Source organism: Semicossyphus pulcher, unplaced genomic scaffold, assembly GCF_022749685.1.
Source record: "Semicossyphus pulcher isolate SPU_LCO1_2020_fin unplaced genomic scaffold, fSemPul1.0.p SCAF_14, whole genome shotgun sequence".
NCBI classification, from domain to species: domain Eukaryota; kingdom Metazoa; phylum Chordata; class Actinopteri; order Labriformes; family Labridae; genus Semicossyphus; species Semicossyphus pulcher.
This window is the reverse complement of record NW_027211648.1, coordinates 19,769,765-19,791,633: the sequence shown is the minus strand read 5'-3', so window position 1 is coordinate 19,791,633 and position 21,869 is coordinate 19,769,765. Positions and strand designations below refer to the sequence as shown.

At 42.2% G+C, this 21,869-nt stretch overlaps 2 protein-coding genes across 4 annotated transcripts in view; one reads left to right on the top strand and one right to left on the bottom strand.

Moving 5' to 3' along the window:
- The window catches only part of LOC138590791 (rho guanine nucleotide exchange factor TIAM2-like), a 71,996-nt gene extending 62,647 nt beyond the window's left edge, over nucleotides 1–9,349 (top strand). For all 3 annotated transcript variants that reach the window (XM_069661147.1, XM_069661148.1, XM_069661149.1), the window contains exons 19-27: nucleotides 309–417; nucleotides 2,942–3,121; nucleotides 3,396–3,514; nucleotides 4,360–4,468; nucleotides 4,851–4,909; nucleotides 5,025–5,127; nucleotides 5,383–5,476; nucleotides 6,657–6,811; nucleotides 7,156–9,349. In XM_069661147.1, the coding sequence (XP_069517248.1) occupies nucleotides 309–417; nucleotides 2,942–3,121; nucleotides 3,396–3,514; nucleotides 4,360–4,468; nucleotides 4,851–4,909; nucleotides 5,025–5,127; nucleotides 5,383–5,476; nucleotides 6,657–6,811; nucleotides 7,156–7,862 (1,635 nt within the window). In that variant the 3' untranslated portion in view covers nucleotides 7,863–9,349. The remainder of the gene's footprint in view (nucleotides 1–308; nucleotides 418–2,941; nucleotides 3,122–3,395; nucleotides 3,515–4,359; nucleotides 4,469–4,850; nucleotides 4,910–5,024; nucleotides 5,128–5,382; nucleotides 5,477–6,656; nucleotides 6,812–7,155) is intronic.
- A 3,032-nt stretch (nucleotides 9,350–12,381) lies between these two features.
- The window catches only part of tfb1m (transcription factor B1, mitochondrial), a 28,612-nt gene continuing 19,124 nt past the window's right edge, over nucleotides 12,382–21,869 (bottom strand). The window contains exons 7-8 of the mRNA XM_069662154.1: nucleotides 14,402–14,529; nucleotides 12,382–13,431 (exon numbers count right to left, since the gene is read on the bottom strand). Coding sequence (XP_069518255.1) covers nucleotides 13,152–13,431; nucleotides 14,402–14,529 — 408 coding nt within the window. The 3' untranslated portion in view covers nucleotides 12,382–13,151. The remainder of the gene's footprint in view (nucleotides 13,432–14,401; nucleotides 14,530–21,869) is intronic.

Sequence of the window (21,869 nt, the reverse complement as noted above, 5' to 3'; positions counted from 1 at the left end):
TTTATAGGCGCGACATGACAAGGTGTGGGGTCTATTGATCGAGGGGGCGCTTCACTGGTTTGATTGTGAGCTGCTGAAAGCTAGTGTACTCCAGAGGTTAGCCGAGAGGGAGAGGACAGAGGGGAGCGTCTGAATAGTCTCCCAAGAGGGAGGGGTTAGAGTGGTCTGGTCGCGACTTCTCATGTTCGCACTCTTTCATCCTCTCCCTCTGTACTCACTGTGCTTTGTGCAGCATCTCCCTCTCTCCATCTGCGTGTGGTGCTCAGTCCCTGTATTGGTTTCTCTCTCACACCCTCTGTGTTTTACAGAAGCTGCTGTTTTCTCTCGGGGGGTCCTTCCTCTACTACGCTGACCACTTCAAGCTCTACAGCGGCTTCTGCGCCAATCACATCAAGGTCCAGAAGGTCCTGGAGAGAGGTACAACACACAGCTTATCACATAAAAAATGATTGACTAAATACACACACACTGCCAAATAAATGAGATTGAGAATTTGCATGTAATAAATACGTCTGCAAGTGCATGCAAATCCAAAGTGTCACCAGCTTCCTTGCACCTGTGTTGCATCAGAGACACCTTACGGCACTCACTATTGAAGGTTTGACCTTTTCTCTTGGGAAGCAAATGAATTATGTACAAATGTCCCAGGGTGAGACAGTGGCTCAATGTGCGATGAGTGGTGCCTTCCCGTCTCCAACATCATACACGTAGAAGAAGAATTCCCCACATTTCATTTTTTGATTCATGGTTTTAAACATTCAAAGCTGTTACCCGTTTTACAAGCACATCAAGTCAAAACAAACACATGCACTCATTAATACTCAGACTTTGGATAACCTTGTCAACCAGCAGCCGATATGCGACCGTGACGACCCGAGAGCCCTAATAATTCCTCGCGTCCCCCTCAGCATGTGACAGAGTGGACATTTTAAAGTTGATTTATGCCAGCTAAGACGTCGGCCTTTCTGCCACTATTTGGGAACGCTGCCCAGTACAGAGGGAAGTGTAAGGGGATTGGCTTCTTTGCAGACGTGGGGGGATTGGATTGGGCAAATTGCCCCCCTGTGCTGCTTAAAGCTGCCCCATTACTAAAATTGCATGGGATATTCCTCGAAGTAAGCAGCAGGATGGATATTTAATCGGATTAGAGGGGAAAAAAAGTCTCTGATGGGCCAGAATTACCTAAAGGAAAGAAAAACGTGTTATGAAAGCAACACAAGTGCATCAAAGAGTTTTAGGAATTGTTGAATATTTTGAAAGATTAAAGAAAATCATATTTAATCTTATCCATCCATCCATTATCTATATCGCTTATCCTGTTCAGGGTCGTGGATGGGGGAGGGGGGGAGAGGGGGGGTGGAGCCTATCCCAGCTGTCATTGGGCAAGGCAGGGTACACCCTGGTCTGGTCGCCAGGCGATCACAGGGCTGACACATAGAGACAGACAACCTTTGGCACTCACACCCACACCTATGGGCAATTTAGAGTCACCAATTAACCTTACAAGCATGTCTTTGGACTGTGGGAGGAAGCCGGAGACCCCGACGAGAACCCACGAACGCACAGGGGGAACTACCATGCAGCCCATATTTAATCTTATATCAATTATTATTATTCAAATACAAAGATCTTTTGCAACAAGCCTACAAGGACAACCTTTCCATTACTTCTGTGGCTGCATTTTACAGCATCCGAATGTGATCCAAATGTAAACAGGATATTTACCCCGCTTCCCTCTCACAGATTAAACTCTCTACTACTCTCAAAAATATACATTTTTTAATCATGATAATGTACAAATTAATATATACTGTATATATTTACTGTACTGTCCTGTTTGAGACAGATCTGGGCAGAGTGATTACTCTTAAGTCCCTCAGTCTGCAGGCAGTGCCAGCTCGGTGCTAAATGGCTCCAAACGTGTGGGCGGAGGGAAAAAGATACCAGATTCAAAGTGCTCTACTTGCAGGGTTCACTAAAACCCTACTCTTAAAGCAGAGCTTTAAATAGTGGGGTGTACAATATTATAGTTGGTGCACACAAACTAATATTTGAACAACATGTTGCCCTATCATTGCACAGTGCGTATAAGGATAGTTAAGAATAACAAGGTGATAGTTGCACAGCGCACACACCGAGTATATAGTTGGCTCAGCGTGATACAGAACATGCAGTGCAGCCTGGTCACAACCAGCTCATCCAAGGACACACTGAAGAAATCTGTGGGTGTTTGTGAACCCTTTAAGTAATTATATACCCGTCTCTGCCATCTTCATTACCCCCCTTCCTTTCCCATCATGCCAAGGGCCCTGGGTTGCCTTAGTTTCTCTGTTTATTTGTCAACTCGTTAATTGCCTGCCAATTACTCAGGGAGGTGTCGATGCTGCTGCCTGTCTGTGGCTGGGAGTGCTATAATTAATACTTTAATGGCCCCCCTCAGTAAGCGCTGTGGAAGCATAATGCTGAGAGAAAATGTCATCACCTTTGCAGAAGGCTCGTTCGGTATTATACCTGCAATTTCACACGGCGCTTTTGGCTGCAGTGCCAACTAAAGAGTCCGAACTCGAGCATTTCCACACGCTGTATTATTTAAGTAATGCGTAGCAGTACTGCCAGATTTGAGTAAACTTTTGCTTTGTTTTCAATTTAATATAATACTCTGAAGAGATGTGCTCTTTATAATGGCTGCATGTTTACACTTTAATATAGCACTTTCAAGGTAGGGAGGAGAAGCCTACACTACCCCCTGCTGGAGACACCTTATTGCACCAGGATTCTGCACTGCATAGGACTATATCACATCTGAGTTTAGGGTACAATATAGCCACACATCCCTTACTATGTATGCATGAGACCATCAGACTACATCACGAAACACATAAACAAAGGTCAGCAAACTGCTGAAAGATTCATATTAAATCAGCATGTGTGTGTCTTTCAGCTAAGACGGATCAAGCCTTTAAGGAATTCCTGGATGCAAGGAACCCCACCAAGCAGCACTCATCCACCCTGGAGTCCTACCTGATTAAACCGGTGCAGAGGGTGCTCAAGTACCCCCTGCTGCTCCGGGAGCTGGTCTCTCTCACTGACAGCGACAGCGAGGAGCACTACCACCTCACAGGTACAATGAGAACATATACAGACCCACATGCACACCTACACACACAGAGAGGCTAAAAATATATGTTCACACTTGTCATTTCTGTCATGTTGTCATGCTATCATAAGTAACAACATGACACGGAACACATTCTGGCACATGAACTGACAGTTTGTCTCTTACACAATGCACACACCCATGAGCAAATAGAATCTGCTACTGTGATGCAAAGCAGCCTCATATACAGTCAAGGATTGATCTCTGTTTACACTTCATTCTGCTCTCGTCCCCGCAGAGGCTCTGAAAGCCATGGAGAAGGTAGCCAGCCACATCAATGAGATGCAGAAGATTTACGAGGATTACGGCTCCGTGTTTGATCAGCTAGTTGCTGAGCAGGCTGGCCACGATAAAGAGGTAGATGCTCATTACCAAATCCAATTTGTAATCATCAAGCATAGAAAGTATATTTAAAGTTGCATTGGTGACGGCTGTACATTAAAGCTCCTTAATTCTGATGACTCTATATGACCTACAAAAGCAAATCAGACCATCAGCGGCAAGATTGATGTTTTCTATATAGTTATCTTTAATGCCTCAAACTGCTGGCGGGGGGTAGGTGTCAGACGAAGCGATTAACTGTACGCTGCCTTTGTTTACATTTTACAGGGCAATGATTTAAAGTCAGTGATACATATGACTGTTAAATATAGCAGGTTGAGATTTATTTGGTAAAAACAACCAATTACGTACGGCTTTGTCCACAGGGGGCGCCAGAATTGACACAAACAGAAAGTTCCTCACAACAGCTTTAAGTTAACTGTCACCCTGCCACAATGTACAAATCAGTCCACATCAGTCCAGCTAACTATCAGTACATAAGAGTGGATCTGTCTAGTTTATGCTGTTTACACTGCTGTCTGTGCATTGCCTCTACAGGGATTGAATCCATTTACAAATGAATGGAATATTTAGCTGATAACGACTGCACTATAAATATTCAAATAGAATGCTAAATAATGTTGTCTAGAGTATGTTTTCAACATATTTATCACTCGTTGGGTAAAAACAACTATTAAATACTGGCTTTAAAATCAGCTTCCATCTCACGCACCAACACTAGTTTGTAGTGCCTGCAGAACTCCATCCACAGACATGGATAGTTAAAATGTATCTCACACAACAGAAAAGCCAAAAGTCTGGCTTGTTTGTTCTCCTTGTGCCCCGGCTCTCTTTCAAACCAGATCCTGTGTGTCTCTCAGGTCACCGAGATCTCTATGGGAGAGTTTCTCATGCATTCTTCAACCATCTGGCTAAACCCACATCCATCTTTGGGTCGCATGAGAAAAGACCCCGAAATGACCGTGTTTGGTGAGTCGCTGCTCCTGCCACCATTGATTTTGTGTTCAACACCCCCTTCCCTGCAAGACTCCAAATAGATTCTGGCCATTAATGAGTCCGCAACTTTTATTGAATCCTTTTTTAATGCCATCCATAGTTGTTTGCAGTAAAAAGTTTAATCATTACAAACCAGGTGTATCGGGTTTACTGTACAGCCGCACGGAATCGTGTTTGCAGCAGCACTCAAACAGAGCTCAGTGAATTTCAATATCCGCCGCTGTAGTGCTGATATGTGCTTTAAGGCTTCAAGCTGGCATCTAAAATGCTTCTGTGGGTTGCATTGCTTCAGTCGGCTTTCCCCAAGAGGCGTTTGCAGTCAAAACTAAGACGCTGATGTGCTCTCTCTCACCAGTGTTCAAGAAAGCGGTGATATTGGTCTACAGGGAAAACAACAAGCTCAAGAAGAAAATGGTAACTATTGTGTCTGTTGCACTCATTTAATCTCACATGCCACAAACTGGGTCTTTGGGGTAAAACAAAGCATTTTTCTTTTTCTCCTATGTGGCATTCTCTCTGTGATGACCAGACCAACCCTCGATCAGCACTTTCTCACGGAGACTCAGACCCCTTTAAGTTCCGCTGGCTCATCCCTCTCTCTGCGCTGCAGGTTAGACTGGGAAATACTGCAGGTAAGAGGCCGGCACACTGCCACATTACCCCCTCTAAATCACTCACAAAGTACATCCACTAAGTCTTTTTGTTCTCTCTTCCCCTTCACATTTCCCCACACACACCCCTAAGCTCATTCCCCTTGCCCACACACACACACACACACACACATCTCTTCTGGCATTTCTTCTCAGCTCCTTATTGCCTCCTGAAACCATAAACCATATTTGGTCTGTGTGATTAAAAGCCTCTCCTTTATTTTCTGGCCCTCGCAGGAACAGGCACGGAAAGCAGCTGCATCTGGGAGCTGATTCATTCCAGGTCTGAAGTGGAAGGCAGACCGGAGACCGTCTTCCAGCTGTGCAGCAGGTCAGAGATTAAACTTTCAGGTGGAATAACTGATGATTCATCCTAGTGAATGCATCCATGAATTTCATACTCATTTTTTACCCCATCCCTGATACCAGAAAACCAACACACTTAAGGGATAATTTAGATGTATCATATAAAGTCTTAATTTGTAGTTTTAGCCACCACAATTTCTATTAAGGATGTACAATATCTGGGCCTAAATGATCTTATCAGAGTTACAGCACAATACATGGGAATTGATGCACACGTTGTCTGATATGCACCCCTATGATAATTGTTTTTCATGCACCATGGTGCAGAAAATGATGCTTTAGTAAATAAGAAATAGAGCCCTTAGATAATTTGTCCTGGGGGGGGGGGGCACGCTCTGACTTCAATATTAACTGTGACTTGACAAGAAAGATGCATGACATGAAACATTTTTTATAGTTTTAGAGGAAAACAACATGAGTGGAAATGTGCAATACATGAATTTATAATATATACAGAAATATACCTACCAGAGCGTCTTAGGTTCTCTAATTGCCATGTTGTATCCTGTTTTTACATTTTGGGTTTTTTTGCACACAGTAGACAAATAAGTTATCATGTATAACTTGGTGAGCAGAATTGGTGCTCATAGGCATAAACAACCTGTTTTAAGCTCTTGTGCCATGCTATGCAAGTTGACCGCTGGCTGTGTCACCATATTTAACAGACAGTTTGAGCCTGTTACCCATCTATTTATGTCTCATATTTCCCAAAATATCAAACTACACTTGTTGTTGATGAATTATAACGTGTGAAACAGACAACTACAAAAATACATTTTAGTGTAGTTTCATTATCTAATCTTGTAAATCATTCTTTGTTTTCATTTGAGGGTCCCAAAAGGAGGCACATTAGGGAATAGCTATCTGCTCTGCATATCTTCCCATGGATTTCATACTTGCTGTTACTGTTTTGGTATTTAACTATATAAACTGTCTACAATGGGACAGTGGTGAGACAGAAGCCTGTAACCAAATTGGTCATTCTCATTACACAGTGTGAAATTGAGATCACTCCTAATGAATTGAATCAGCCCATTTCACTGGGGACACAATGGGACTCTCTCCCCACTCCCCTTAATCTATATTTAGCTTTTGAAATCAAGTTTAACATACCCTGTGCTCATGTTACTATGGTTCCTCCTCAGCGTGCCAGAGAGCAAGGTCAACATCATCAAGGTGATCCGCTCCATCCTCAGGGAGAACGTGAGGAGGAACATGAGGAGCGAGGGCACGTTGGAGAAGGGCTGTAAGGAGCGTCTTGCCCCGCTGCGCAGCGCCCTGCCCTCCTCCGCCAGGCTAGGTGAGCATTCAGAGGCAGTCTTTGTCATTATTATTATGAAAAATATTTGGATTAAAGATCTACGACCATGGTTGACATTTGATCTGAGCACCATGCTCTGCTCCCTGGGAAAGTTTCCTATAAAAACATGTCCACAAAGGGCATGGGAGTGATCTTTGCTGACTGGTATTTAGCCTTTTAGGTCATCTGGCTTTAAAAAATCATAAACTGCGTAAGTATGCATGAGCTTGAAGATGATCATATCTCACTTTTTAGGTCATAAAATGCTAAAGGGGCTTATGTTGCAAGTGTTGCGCTCAGATAAGAGCTGCATTTCTGACTCCCATCTCCACATTCGTTACCAGGTTCCTCCAGGGCTTCCTGGTTGTGTAAACAGCCACTTGGAGATCTCGCCGCTCAGGCTGGGAATCCCAAGCAGGGACCAGACTCAGACGAGGGAAGCCTGAGCAGTGGAACATTCAGTTTGTCTGGGGCTCCTCAACCTTGCAACTCCTCCGACTCAAATGTTGTGACAGTCCAGCAGAACGTCTCTCAGACACCTGAATCGAATTCGCAACCCCGCCCCACCTCTGCTGTGAAAGAGTCTGATATTTTAAGTGATGAGGATGATGATGGCTTTAGCGAGGGGGGGACAAGGAGGGACAGTAGAGACAGCTGTTCCCCAACCAGCGCCATTGAGGCTCAGTTCCTCCAACTTAAACTCTCAGAGGACGCCGTGTCTAAATGTCCACCTGCTCCGTGTGTTGAACCTGAGAGAGTGGGGGACACTCCAGAGACCCAACCCAAACTGATGCGAGGACACTTCAATGCTGTTAAGAGAAAACCCGTCAGTTTCAGGAGGAGCCAGGGTGCACTGGTGAGCATGAGGGCGCACAGCCGCTCACTGGACAGCCAGACTGATGCAGCGCTGCCGTCAGGGGTAGCGGACCTCAACACGTTGCTGGAGAGAGAGTTCAGCGTCCAGAGTTTGACTTCTGTTGTGAATGAAGACTGTTTCTATGACCAAGACGAGAGCTGTGCCACTGACTCAGGAAATACCACCTCCTCGTAGGGTCTGGTAGGACAGAGCAGAACTATACTTGACACAGTCACAAGTCTATGGTCATTAGGTCGGGTGGTGCAAAGCCCCCACTTTACTAGAGAGGAAACCCCTTTGGCTGACTGCAGGCTTAACCAGGGTGGCTGTGACGTTGTGCCTCAACAAGCTGGTTTAGTAGGCCACATACCTGCTAAGAGTTAGCCATAACTGATCTGTCCTGATAGAGGCCTGTTGGCTGACAGACAAAGTTTCTTCCCTAGAGAGGCAAAGTGAGGTGATTTCTGTCCCAGTGATAATGACTGCAATGAATCTGCCGAGCACTGATGCGTTCCCGATGTCTCCTCAGCTCTCTGGGCTCCTGTCAACAAACCCTCTGACTGACGTATTCCATCCTAGTTTCCCCTGCAGCTCATGCTGATTGGCAGTTTATTAAATATTTGACCTATTCTTTGAAGAAATTGGGACAATGTCCTTGGACTGTCAGTTCTTAAAGTTAAAAGAGGGTAGAAGGCTACAGTGGCATAAATAGCCACAGAATATGGACAAGAAATGTGTTTTTGAGTTGAGTTTGTGTTTGGCTACATCCCCCATGTTTCACAGTCAGCACTGGCGGCTTTTCACACAGGGTAATTCATGGGTTCAATCTTTGTAAAATATTCATTTTTATTTGGTTTCACAGAACCAAATGCTTCAGGTTGAAAAATTACACAAATTGCAATTTTGTTAAAAATGCAATGAAAGGACTGAAGGCCATCACAGATTAATAACATCGAGCCAAGATGCTACATGGGGCAAGTCATCCTTCCTGAGAAGAGAGGATTTAGCCTGTACAAACAGGAAGGATGCTGCCTTTTGCAGCTAAGCCTTTTTGCTGTATTTTGTGCACTAAAGTACACTGTTTGCCTATATATTTGAAATATTTTCATCTGTACAGGTTTTAATGTAATTAACGCTGTTTTTATTTATTATAGTTTTGATTCTGTATATTTTAGCAAAGAAACGTTTGGGTGAAGGTTTGAACCTTTGGCTAAAGATTTGGTCCATTAGTAAATAAAATACAGCTTGATGTTTCATCCACTTTTTCTTTTTTTTCTGTAGCCTCCTGGATTTTGGTTGTCTTTAACTGAAGATTGTAATTTCCAGCGTATGCTTTGGAAAGTGTTGAGATATGGCTGCTTAACTGATTTAAACTGCAATAATGTTAAACCCCTTTATGTTTTTGTCCTGTGTAAATAATCTTTTCTATCTTTGAAGCATTTATGTATTCTCTTATACATACTTGACACTGTACAGGTAAGAAACAAGGCAGGAATTTGCTGGTATTTTTGTACAATGGTTTGTTTTCATTAAGTACATAAAGGTACTATAAAAAGGCAAACAATTACTACATTCTTTACCTTCTCAGCCCAACTATACCATGCCTTTAATGCTAGCATACCAATGAATGTGAATGCCCCATTCTTATGGAATTGTTTTATAAATAAAAGTTTTATCTGTGAATGACACCTTGGGAACAATGATTTCAAATCTCAGTTCAGCTGTCAGCTCAGGTTCCTATTTCCTTTATTTACTATTGACAGGTGAAGCAGAGCTGGGAAGCGAGTGTTTTATCTCCGGCTTGGTCCCTTAGCTAGACTTTCCACCAGTCCCTGATTAGCTGTCAGAGAAATCACACAATTCAATATCCTGGCATTGGAAGAAAAGGTATATCCTCAATAGAATACATAATTACCTGACAGAAGTGGGGCACGGTTACATGAAGAAAGACTTAGAAAAGCTTTACTGCTGTGCTTCGAATTTATACACAGACCAGGGAAATTAACCAAGCGACTAGTTGGGGATTTTTCATATGGCTGAGCACATTTAGTATCTCCACAACTTTTTTTTCTGTTTTATAATATTCCTTATTCCTTTTTATAATAAAGCCAGTTGACAGAAAACAAACATATCAATTAAAAGGATGTACTAAGTCTCCCCTATTGTTCCACTTAGCCCTGCATGGCCAGAGACATCTGCTCACACTCTGGCACTACCCATTGCTCTTAAAGCGAGCTTATTGTACTGCCATAAGTGACAATTATGTTTAATGCTAAAACTTAGTGGCTAGTAGCACAGCTACAAGTCAGTCATGACCACTGACTGTATGTACAGTCTATAGAAAAACATCAGTTAACTGACTCATGCCAAATCAACACTTTTTAGCTAATGTTTTATTAAGATAAGTCATAATTAGTTACTGGTCATACTACACCAAGTGCAGCTGTTGCAGGAAAATCTTGTTTGTCAAATTGGTGGAATTTTCAAAAGGTATGCAGTCTCACCAAAAAGAGTGAAAAAAATAGATTTAAAATGTTTCAAAAGCAATGAATTGTTTCCTTGGGACATTTGTTTGGATGAAAGAACCCTTAAGAGACACTTTAAAACCTGTCTATGCACCTGCTCACTTTGATGCACCCCATTGCTACACAAGGACAGCTATATGTCAGACCATGATTAGTACTTTGCTACCAGCAAAGAATTTACATCAAGCCACACAGGATTATTGCTTGATATGATTAACAGGTGCGGAGGACTACCAAACACCCAAGCACGATGAATCATCAAATGCTTGAGGACAGTTAATGTTGGCAGAGTGACAGGGGAAGCTTACTACCTGATGCATTTGGACCAGAGAATGCAGTTGTGCTTGGTTCAGGTGTGGTGAGGTGGGTAGGTCTGATTTATCAGGAAACCATGAAATTACAGTTTAAATTTGAAATCCACATTAAAAGCCAGGCTAAAGTGTGGCAGGTTGGGGTCATTATTCTTGATACTTTCAGCAATAGTGATTCGCAATAATTTTTTTAGGGAGATGTAAATGTAAAATTTTTCTCTCAATTAAATCTAACCTTTCAAGTCTGAACACCCACAGCATCACAGTTGTCAGACAACACATAGCCTATTTACATATCAGTAGGCCTACATGATAAAGTGCACTTGATGCTGTGCTTTACTATGATTCAGATGGGTAACATTTTTCTAAAGGTGTAGTCTTTAGTTACTTTGCATTGTCCTGCTAATTAAATCAATCCATTTTAAAGCTAGTATATGTAAAATGTTTCTTAATAACAAATCAGATTTTGAAATTTGTAACACATAATCTACATTTTTCATAATGTTGCAAAAACAAAAATGAAAATGACTGTGTTAACTTATTTACCAATTTGTTTAAGAACATTTGTACTTCAGATTTTGTACTTCTAACATATCGTGTTGCTGTGTAGACACTGAACTCTAAAAGACCTCGATTGTTATCCCATTTTGAAAACGCTTGTAGTCAACACGTGTTACAGAAACTGTTGTATTTCAAGGTAGGCTATAAATGGTGTACTAATCTTCACACAGTTTCATAAGACGTTTTAAAGTCTTTAAAATGTTTCCTCTTGAAAATGCAAGCGCTGGCTCCTAGAACTAAGGCTCAAACAACGCATCTCTGTTATACTCACCTCTAGCTTTTGAACTGGACTCAGTTAGGGCCGGGCGATACAACACAATATCATGAAAGAGGATTTTTTATATCTCAATAACGGTACATATCACGATATAGCATGTTTTCTGGTAATTTAACAAATAATTAGTCCATATGAAATTACCACATGGTAAAGCATATTTTTGGATAATCCCGAGTGAATTAAATACTTGACAAATATAAAGTACTGAGTTTCCATTTTCACTTGGCCTCAGCCTGAGACCTTTTCTGCACGTTAATGTCCATGTTACAGCGCCTCCCTCTATGGTTCGCTCAAGCTTCACTCCAACATGCAAGGATTAGAACATAAAGTGGTGTCAAAATGATGTCAAAATAGCCGTAAAGCAGTTCAGCTGCTGGTTTTGTGACATCGGGATACAGGCGTTATAGAAAAACACATACGATAGACATATTGTTATACACACGGTTATCACACACACTTGGAAACAGCTAGAAATCCTCGTCTGGAAATGATTGACGTAAGGCAGTTGAAGTGTTATTTAGAAGTACACTGTGAGTGCTAACACTTGTTATGTAATATCTAAAGATATTATGCAGTTCATACACATCAATTCTTCATGGCATAATGGTTTATGGGTGACTCATCAGTTTGTAATTACCTGTGCAAAATGCATGACGCAAGTTCTCCCGCTCTCATCTCTTGATACATGTAAATCTTCAAAAATAGAAGCTTTTCATAACACGCAAACAAATCGTGTTTCTTTTGGTTAACTCAGCCATTTGGATAACATTGTATATATTGCAGCCTTGCAAACATATCTGCCATGTAGATCTGATGAAATCCTGATTGTGGTTGGAGATTAACACCCACTGATCACTGAAAGTGAGTGAATTCTCTCTCTGGCAAGTCAACCTTAGCATGCCATCTGCCACACTGGCAGGCAACAGCCTGGCCATGTTCTGTTGGCGATAATCTGTTCTAGTTCTGTTCTTCATTCAAATAGGGATATTTAAAACTTGAAACACTTTTATTTATATAAAACTTTTAATAACAACATCAAGGTGAGGTGAGATTTTTTTAAAACATACATCATAAATGCTCCATTCTTTACTAGAAATGTAACATAAATATACACTGGTGCCTCCAGTAACAGTTTGGATTCCTTGTTTAAAGTCACAGGTAAGATTTAATTAATTTGTCTCATTTGCCATTGTGTTTTATTTATTTATCTTTTATAATTTAGGATAAACAGTTGTTTCCTCTCCCTTTAATACAAGACAGACCAGAGTCTTTCTGGAGCTGACAAACACTTTCCTCCTCCCTTTAGGCTGTGTCTCCCAAGTGACTAAGCAATATACTTCATAGTGGCAGGAAAAAATGGCCTGGATATAGAGCTGCCATGTTGTTCCCATTCTCTAAATCACCCTGAAAACACTCTGACATTTCTCTCAGGTCCCAAAAGACAAGGTGTTGAAGTTAGAATTGGGACACAAAAAGATACTCTCTCTCTTAAATAGCTACTCTGGGTAACTAGCATGCATTCTTTATTACCCCCGGAACATATGACTCCGCTTTGAGTCGTCCAATCCTGGAACAACGGCTTGGAGCTGATCCAACCCACTCAGGATCTTTATGTGACTTGTGGTTCTTGTCCCTGTCTCTGGATTTCACATATACCAAGTTACCTATTACTCTCTGAGTGCAGGGAACAACATTTAAAAAATTCATGCTGGTGCCAGGTGGAAATGGCACGGCTAAGAGCAGTCTGTTGTTTCCCTGTGCTAAAAGAAGCTATTAGTGGGTTTCTCTTGGTTTCAGTGCTTTATTTTTTTCAGCAGGGTTGTTGAGGACCTGGTGGTGTGCCAGCTGCCTTGTCCCTTAATGTGTCCATTGCTGTGTTTCTTTGCTTGGCAAGATGCTTCAGCCTGAGCTCCTCTCTGAACTCATAGCTGATGAGACTGGGCTCATGGGTGCAGAGATGAGCGTAGGCATCCGCTAAAGCCCTGAACTGAGGTATGGTGAGTTCTGTTGGGCGTAGAGTGGGGTCCACATCTGCCTTCCGCAACATCTCCTGTGTCAGCTCAACACGACACGCCTCAGGGAACAACTTTCTAAAAAGGAGGGGGGAAATAAAGAGAGGAAGTTGAGAAATTGTAGTACATATTCCTTCACTCGGGTCTCTTTGATATCTTCATGATCATGCAAGTTTAATGGCATTGTAAGGTTCAAACAGAAAGGAATTATCCCTCAGCAATTGTTTCAAATCTGTGAAGTTAATTGAAATTACACAAAGGGCTAGAACTGCTCATGAATTGTTAATTTGTTCCACTGCCGTGCTCCACAATCAAGGGATGTAGATACTGACACACAGACGCAAACTTGTGCACCATAAAAAGGTCCACTTTAATTTAAATATCTCATTCTTATTCGTTTTTCTGGCTCTTACCTGAAAAGCTCTCTTTCAACATATTCAATACAGAGAGGGAGTCTTTTATTTTTAAGACTTTTCCCTGCCTAAGAAGTTCCTCTGTATTCTTTCTCTGCAGGTTGATGAGCAGTAGCCAATTCCACACTCTGCAGTACAGATGCTTTTTAGGCGCTTCAGTGCTGGTGCCTCCCCTTCAATTTGGTGCCGCTGCCACCAACCCACTGCAGTTACATAAAATATGCTGCCTCGTCTTCCTATGCCACCTCAATGACTCATAATTGCTGCTCTCTTTCACACAGCCAGCGTTCTTTTGTTATCTGGGCCTACATACACTTTCCTAACAAGCATGTGGGGTGATGGGCTGCATGCACATGAACGTGGGCGTGTGGGTATGCTGCCAGTGGTTTTGAACAGACTTTCAGACATCAGGCTTTAGTCACAAAAAGCCTCAAAAGTTGTGTCTTTGTCTGGAAATCAAAACCCCTTCTAATTAATGATGAAATGAAGACATGGCTGTCAGAAAACAGAGAATGAAAAATGTAGGGAGCGAATGATGGATGAGGATGAGAAGAGATTAAAAAGTAAAGAAGAGAGTGAGGAAAGAGAGGACAGATGCTTTACATGCTACATCAAGTTGAATTAATAGTGCTTACTCTACTCCTTTATGGCAGTGCTTCCTGCGGAATTGGAAAACGTTCCTGACCACTTTCTCCACCAGTTTGAAGGGCTGCTGGATCTGAGGCCGAACCAGAGGGGTGAAGTGAACCACTCCAACATCCACCTACACAGCGATAGAGAGAGAGAGAGATTCAGCAAGCGGAATCCAAACAGCAGGGGGTTAGCACAGACTTTCAAAATAAATTGCAGAGAGTGTGCTCATGGGAAAGGAGAAAAAGTGGCAAGAAAAAGCAGTAGGTGTGAAGAGAAAGGAGACTGCAAAGTGTGGGGAAAAACGCTGGAGATAAAGGTTGCCTGACAAATGGCAAGAAAGTTACAAAGCTGGACAAAGCGAGAGAGAGAGAGGTAGAAGGATCAACACACAGGGATAAAAGGGAAGAGGAAAGGCAGAAAATAAGATGACGCAGCATGGCTGGCTGGCAAGCCAGTTCCAGTTGCCACAGTAACACCTGTGCGATGGACCATAGAGACCGAGGCTCTCTCTCTATTCTGTCTCTCTTCCTGTCGCAGCATCACCACTGAGTTTCTTAATACCTACCTACTCACTGTAGCGTTCTTCGTCTACCCTGCTCTACCCTTTCCACTTGACGTGAACCAATGGAGCATGAACATATTGATCCACAGAGCTCCTGTCCTGCTTTATGAGAGCTTTATGAGTTGACAGAAGTACTGTGACTAATACACATCTGCTCTTAACTGCTGAGAAACAAAAACATTCAAAAAGTCATACTGCTACTAAAAGCTCAGCATTTCTTTTGATGCATACTTAATTAACCATTCCTTAACCATTACTTTAAGCCATTTCAACTGTTATAAATCACTTTAAGCTTATAATGTAAGCCTTTTATCCATTACCTTTAGCTAACACTTTAGTCAATAATTTTGGCTAACTTTTTAAACGGTGTATTCGTTACTTTAAAAGGGGGGGGGGTTATGCTAATTTCAAGCTTCGTATTTCACTCTGTGATACCTGTGGAGTATAATCTAGAGAAAAACTCCTAATTTTTCTTACTCTGGTGCTCTGAGCAGGCCCTCATACAGCCTCTGCCTGAAACGACTCAGTCAGCTCTTTCCCTTTAAGAAACCCTGCCCCTACAAGCCCGCTTTCTTCTGACTGGCCAGCTCTCGAAGCCCGTTGAGGCTGCAGTTTGTGATGTCACAAAGTGCAGCATGTAGAAAAAACTGTGTGAAACCTGGCGTTCACAGCAGCCTGCAGACTGAGCTGAGAAATGAAATTTACCCATGTTTAGTATAAGCAAACAACATTGTAAAATTATGTGAATTATATGTCTTAAAATGTGAAACAGCATAAACAGTACTTAGCCAACACTTATAACTTTTTATTAGATACTCTTGATTAAGTACTCTTGGTTAACTTTTTAAACGGTGTGTTGATTTCTTTAAGCTTTAAGTATTTCAACCGGCCATCCATTATTTTAACCTATTTCAACTGTTTATCAAATACTTTTATCTAACTATTTCCATTATCACCTTAATAACTAAAGCTAAATCAACTGTGTATTCATTACTACTAAAGAATTTCAAATGTCCATTCATTACTTTTAACTGTTTCAACTGTTTATCCGTAACTTTTAGCTAACTATTTCAATTGTCAATTCCAATTATTCCAAACATAAGAATGCTAAAAGATTTAATAACACAACTATGATCAACAATTGGGACAAAGATCAAGTATTTCCCAATTTATTTTTATTTCATAAACCAAACACATTCTATGTGAAAATATGGCTACAGCATTCAGTTTGTTGAGCTACAAATTAAGTGTGAATCGTAAACTGTGATAGCTTTAAGCTAACTGTTCATCAGTCTCAGCTAACCCTTAGCTTGATTGCTAAAAAGTTTTCACACACTGTCAATAACAAAACATTGTAATCAGTGTTAAAGCTGACTCAATATGATGAATATTCTTTCTATTCTAAATTGAATGTCTAGTTTTTCTAACTAGTTGAGCCAACACTCTTCAATCTTTCAGAATCAGAAATACTTTATTTATCCACAGGGGGAAATTCGGGCGTTACAGTTGCTCTGACACAGAGAAAGCATAGAGAAATATATGGCATAAAATAGAAGTAAGACAAAATGTCAAATATGTGCATTATATATACAATAAAATAAGAGATACAGATTAAATGCTGAGAAGTGGATCTATGGTGATCTAAATATGAATGCCAGAATTAAATATAATTGCCAGAATAAAGTTAGATGCAAAAATAAAAAATAAGAGTGACGATGCAAAAAAGTAATATACATGAGAGTGATTTACAAATGAACAGTATAGGCAGTATACTACCAGCAACTACTCATGTATCCACCGGGAATAACTGAAGTACAGTAAAGGACTAGTTGTGGTTGTAACCTTAGCGCCAGTTCTTCACTAGCTGCTGTCCCCTGATTCCTCCTGTGTCAGCTCTAAGCTGACATGACGCATGTTGAAGTAATCACGCCAGACTCATCAGAGCCTTACTCTAAGATCACTCCTTTCAACCACTTATACATTCACACGCTCTCTTTCCATTGTATTGCTTGTTCCCCGGTAAAGAATTATCTGTTCTCTTCATCATCTGAACGCCACGATGGGATCAAAAGAACCAAAACACATTAGTAGACTATTTCTGAATCTCTCGATCTCGATCACAAAGAAAGGCATCATCTTTCAAGGGTGTTTCACATGATGCTGTTCAGTCCTGCAAGTTATAGCTTAGGGGGCTGCAACACAATCAGAGAGATACTCTACAGTGTGTGGACCAATGGCACGGCCAGACAGCGGGCAGCAGAGCAGAGCAGTCGCCTGTCTGTCTTTCCATAGTTGGTAATAGTCTTACAGCACTCAGAGACTTTACTCTGACTGGCTGAGCAGACTGACAATGGGGCTCGGAGGGAGAGCATCAGCAGCATGAATCTTAATAACAATACTTTTCATCCATATGTGGTTCTTTTGCTATTTGTAGGGTGTTTCTTAATTAAGGATATACAAGCTAAGAAGACGAATAACAGAGAAGACAGATGTTGCAGGTATGTGAATGAGATGAGATGATTCTTATGAAGAAAGAAAGCCTGCAGGTGCATGAATTGGCATGTTACACAGCATGTTTGCCTACAAATTACAGACATGCTTCCTCCTCTCAACTCAAACAAGCATACAAACACAATGGTAATTTAAATAGACTTCAGCTCAGAGTAAATGCCCTGCAGAGCTCCATGTATGCATCGTTGTATTTCTGGATTGTGTGACTCATCTCATTCACAGCTGCCTTTTGCTTTCCTGGTCTGGGGACTGGTGTTGTTAATTAGGGAAGGAAAACAAAAGTGGTCCAAAGACACGCAAAGGATTTCCCCAGAGCCGCTGAGATTCCCCCCCTTGCTGCGAACTACTGAGGTAGCGTTCAGGAGCACCTGTAAACCGCAGCACTATCTCTTATCAGATCTACAGATCCCCGTGTCCAGAGATGCCTGGCTGCTGCTGAGCTTCCTGCCGCAGCGGCCTGTAATGGGACGGCAGAGGTGGAGACTGTCTCAACAGCCCTGAAGGCTTGGTGCAGAGAGAGCTTCAAACTCCTGGGTTCAGAATTAGATAGTTTAACATGCAGGAAGAAAGCAGTGGTGTTATGAGTTGCAGCTGTAAGTGCATGTAGTGTACAGCTGTTGATTGAATCATGTTACATATTTAATGTGGAGATTTGTCTTGTTTAACACAATAGAACAGTGAATGATGAGTGTGTTTTATTTGTAGTGTCAGTAATGGCCTTGGCTTCTTCTTGATAAGTCTATTATTAATACACTAACCCTTTTAAGTAGCAATTACGCATTTTAAATACAAAAGCCATTTGGCAGGTGTTTTCAAGGGCATCGAGAGCTGTGGCTGCATTATTTGGTTTAGACTTGCACGCTTACGATCAGCTCCTCCACTTGTCCCCCCAACATCTAAGATTTTAGTTTGGATTTTATCTGGATTGCAAAATTCTTCTATCAGTGCTGTACTAATGCAGATCAGACCACCATCTGTTAGGTAGACGCAATAAAAAGAAATGTCTTTAATTTCACTCTCTGCTGGAATAATTAGGCCATTTATATTCCACACTTCGTGATTTAAGAGAGGAGCAAGGGGAAAAGTCGATATTGGGACTATACAGGCAGCAGCATTTCAGCCATCAGCTTGTCCAAGTCACTTTGCTGCTATGATTTATGTATGGCCTTGCAACACGGCTTCACTGGCTAGCACCGCTGGAATATAACCTGCTCCCTGCCATTAATCCTTCCCCTGATAACCTCAACATGCAAGGAAACTCCGTCTTAAATCACCTGCCGTCACCTGGGCCCTCCATTGAGGTGCTATGAACATGCCTTCACCCCACAGCCCTCCCCCCGAAACCCTTAAAATACTTTGCATCTGCTAGGAGATCCTGAACTGGGATAGCAGACTGACTTATTGACCCTATCTGACAAGCCTAATACCTCGCCCCCTCTCAGGATCTCCTATCTCTCAACCCCCTCCTCTTTATTTACACGGGTGGCAGCCATCATCATATATAAGGACAGAGTCTGAGTGTAATTATTCCTTGTAGACTTAAGCAAAGCCTCCTATTAAAAGGGAAAAACAAGTGAATCATTAACGCTAATTTGGTTTCTAATACTCCTTTCCCACTGAAATAAGTGCGTTGACACGGTTTTTCAGACACAGGAAGACCCGCTTATAGATGCTGATTGTCTCTGTTCCCATTGCCAGTGGAGTATACTCCTGTCAGTCAGTTTTCTGCTCCGTCACTGATTGACGTCACAAATGCGCCTGAAACAGTGTTAGTAAACAGTGAAGATGTTACGGTGGTTAGGTCTTTATTGTATCTATAACTTATTCAGTCTATTTATTAAACTCTGCGGCGTTAAATTTGGAACGATGTTGGAGCGCTGCTTGGACAGTGAAGGGCGGAATTTGTAGCTGAGATGACAAGGAATCGCAGAAGTTACTGACGGAGCATAGCATCGTGCTGGAAAGGGGGTGGAGATTAACATGTCAACACAGGTTTTGTGTTCCCATCAATGCCAAGGCGATAATTATCCGAGTCATTTGACCCGGGTTGAATACCGATAGAAGCCTTTCCCATTAAGCAAAAAAGCCAGGTGTTAGCAGGGTTTTTGACCAGTGGGAAAGCGGCTTAAATTAGATTGTTCCGTAAGGATCTATATTTTCGACTTCCACATAGACTCTGAACCTGCTTCTCCCCTTACATGCGCTATACTTAATAATCTGATAAACAGAGCCCTTGCTTTTCTCCAGTAAAAAGAAGGTCTTATACTCCCGTTTCCCCTGGTAGAGCGTTTGAAAAGGGCAAAATATGAAAGATCTCTATCTCAAAGTCACATGTCTGCTTTTCGAGACCTTTTCTGTCCCACTTGAGTACAAAAGTCCCACATTTGTATTAACATACTTGCGCTTTACCCTATTTCAGGTGTGTGACCTTCCCAAAGCTCAGCAGGGAACTCTATTACTCCAGCCCTTTGGCTCTCCAGCCCTCTCCCAGTCTCCACCTTCGATGTCTCTTTCTTGGTGAGTTCTTGCCCAATGGCGTGTGAGCAGTAATTTGTCATGTCCCTCTAAGCGTATCCAAGATGAGATGGCAGGGGCCCTTGGGCACCAGCCACTGTGCTACCTGAACCACCAACACTTCTGCTTACATAATGGCAGATTCTGAGAAAGAGCAGGGGGGGTGGAAGAAAGCTATATACAGCCTGGGAATATCCAAGAGAAAAAGCTCACCGAGATCCTGCAACCAAGAGGAGAGAGCTGCATTAATCATGACAATACCTTCGGAGGACACCCTCCATTACTTCAGTGGAGGGAGACAGCCTCTCAGAGAGGAGAAGGCAGCAGTCAATGCTGCTGCATATACTAGGCTGATGTTGCTTGAGGGGTTTCAGGAGGAAGGGCTTTGGCTTCCTGTGCAGGCAGTCCAGTGTGCTTCCCATGAAATCGCCCATGGCATGCACGCAGGACATTCAAGACTGTAGCCAAAGTCCAACCAAGAACAGCTCCATGGAGAGATGCTTTCGTCATACAGAAGCTTGAGCTTTGCCCAAAAATGTGAAAAATACTGGCCCTGAGGAATAACAAAAGAGGACACCATGGGAAAAATAGCTTTGATGGGATATTTAAAAAGTCATAAATGCCGCTCTACACTGTTCACTTGAGAATTAGTCTTAATGATGTAAGCTAAAGAGACTCATTAATCACGCAAATGCCGCTCATTTTGCAACACGTCACAAGTGTTTTGTCTAACACAGGTTTACACATATTATGTGTAGTGAAACTGGAGCCGACCCTTCTCCCCAACAAGATTGCATTGACAGCGATATCACAGCTATCCCACAACACCTTGCATCTCTGCTGTGAACAAACCGTTTTTTTATAAGACGATGAAAACCAATTACGCAAGGAAGGACATAAAAGAGGAGAAATGCAAATTGAACGATAAAAGCCCTTCGTGTTGGGCAAAAGCAAGCGTGGCTCGTCCGGCTGCGCCTCAGAGCGATGCTGCAGAAGGGCTTGAGAGCTCTGCTGTGAGGTGATAAAATAAAGGGGACCACGCTTATAATAGACCGCAATATCTTCACACATCACAGCGTCACACATCTGCATTCACCCGGTGTATGTTAACTACGATTTGCTCTTCTCCTCTTCTATCTTCTTTCCCCTTTCATCCACTGGCTCTTGAATCTAGTTATTTATTTATCTTACTCCCCACAGAACAACACCAGCATCAGCACTTAAAATCTCATCAGTTACAAGGAGACAGGTCACACGGCATACTGTAGTGTGTGTGTGTGTGTAGAAAACTGGAAAATGTCTCTTCCTGCTGCAGTGGTATCCCACAAGGAGCCCAGAGAATGTAGTGCTGAAGGTCGACACCAACATCACACTGGAGGTAATGTGGCATGCACCATCCTGCCTGCGAGCCAGATCTCGTTTTAAGAAAGGGTCTCTTAGGGGTGCTTTACGGGAAAAACAATAGTGACTGGAAAGAGCACTGGGCCATATTAAACCAACAGATCAATAGTTAAACAAATCAATTGCTACCAACCTATCTACACCTAATGGTCACACATCACTGTGGTCAATGCCTGGTTGTTTCACTGTAAGTTGGGGAACATGCAAAATCATTTCCCACAGCTGGCCGTTTCTGCTGATTTGCCTATGCAGCAAAATAATAGCGACACACATCTGCGTTTCCAAGGGTATGAGCCCCATTAGTCCTGACTGATTTTTTCACTCTATCAGTTTGTCCTCTTTGTCATTCATGATTCAAGGGCGCCCTAGCCACTCCCACCCTTGTTGTGCGTCCTCTACAGTGAGGAGAGGAAAGACAGGCTGAGACAGGGTAGCAGCTGTGAGTTTTAGGCTCCTGCTGACTGATGCCTGATGAAGACAAT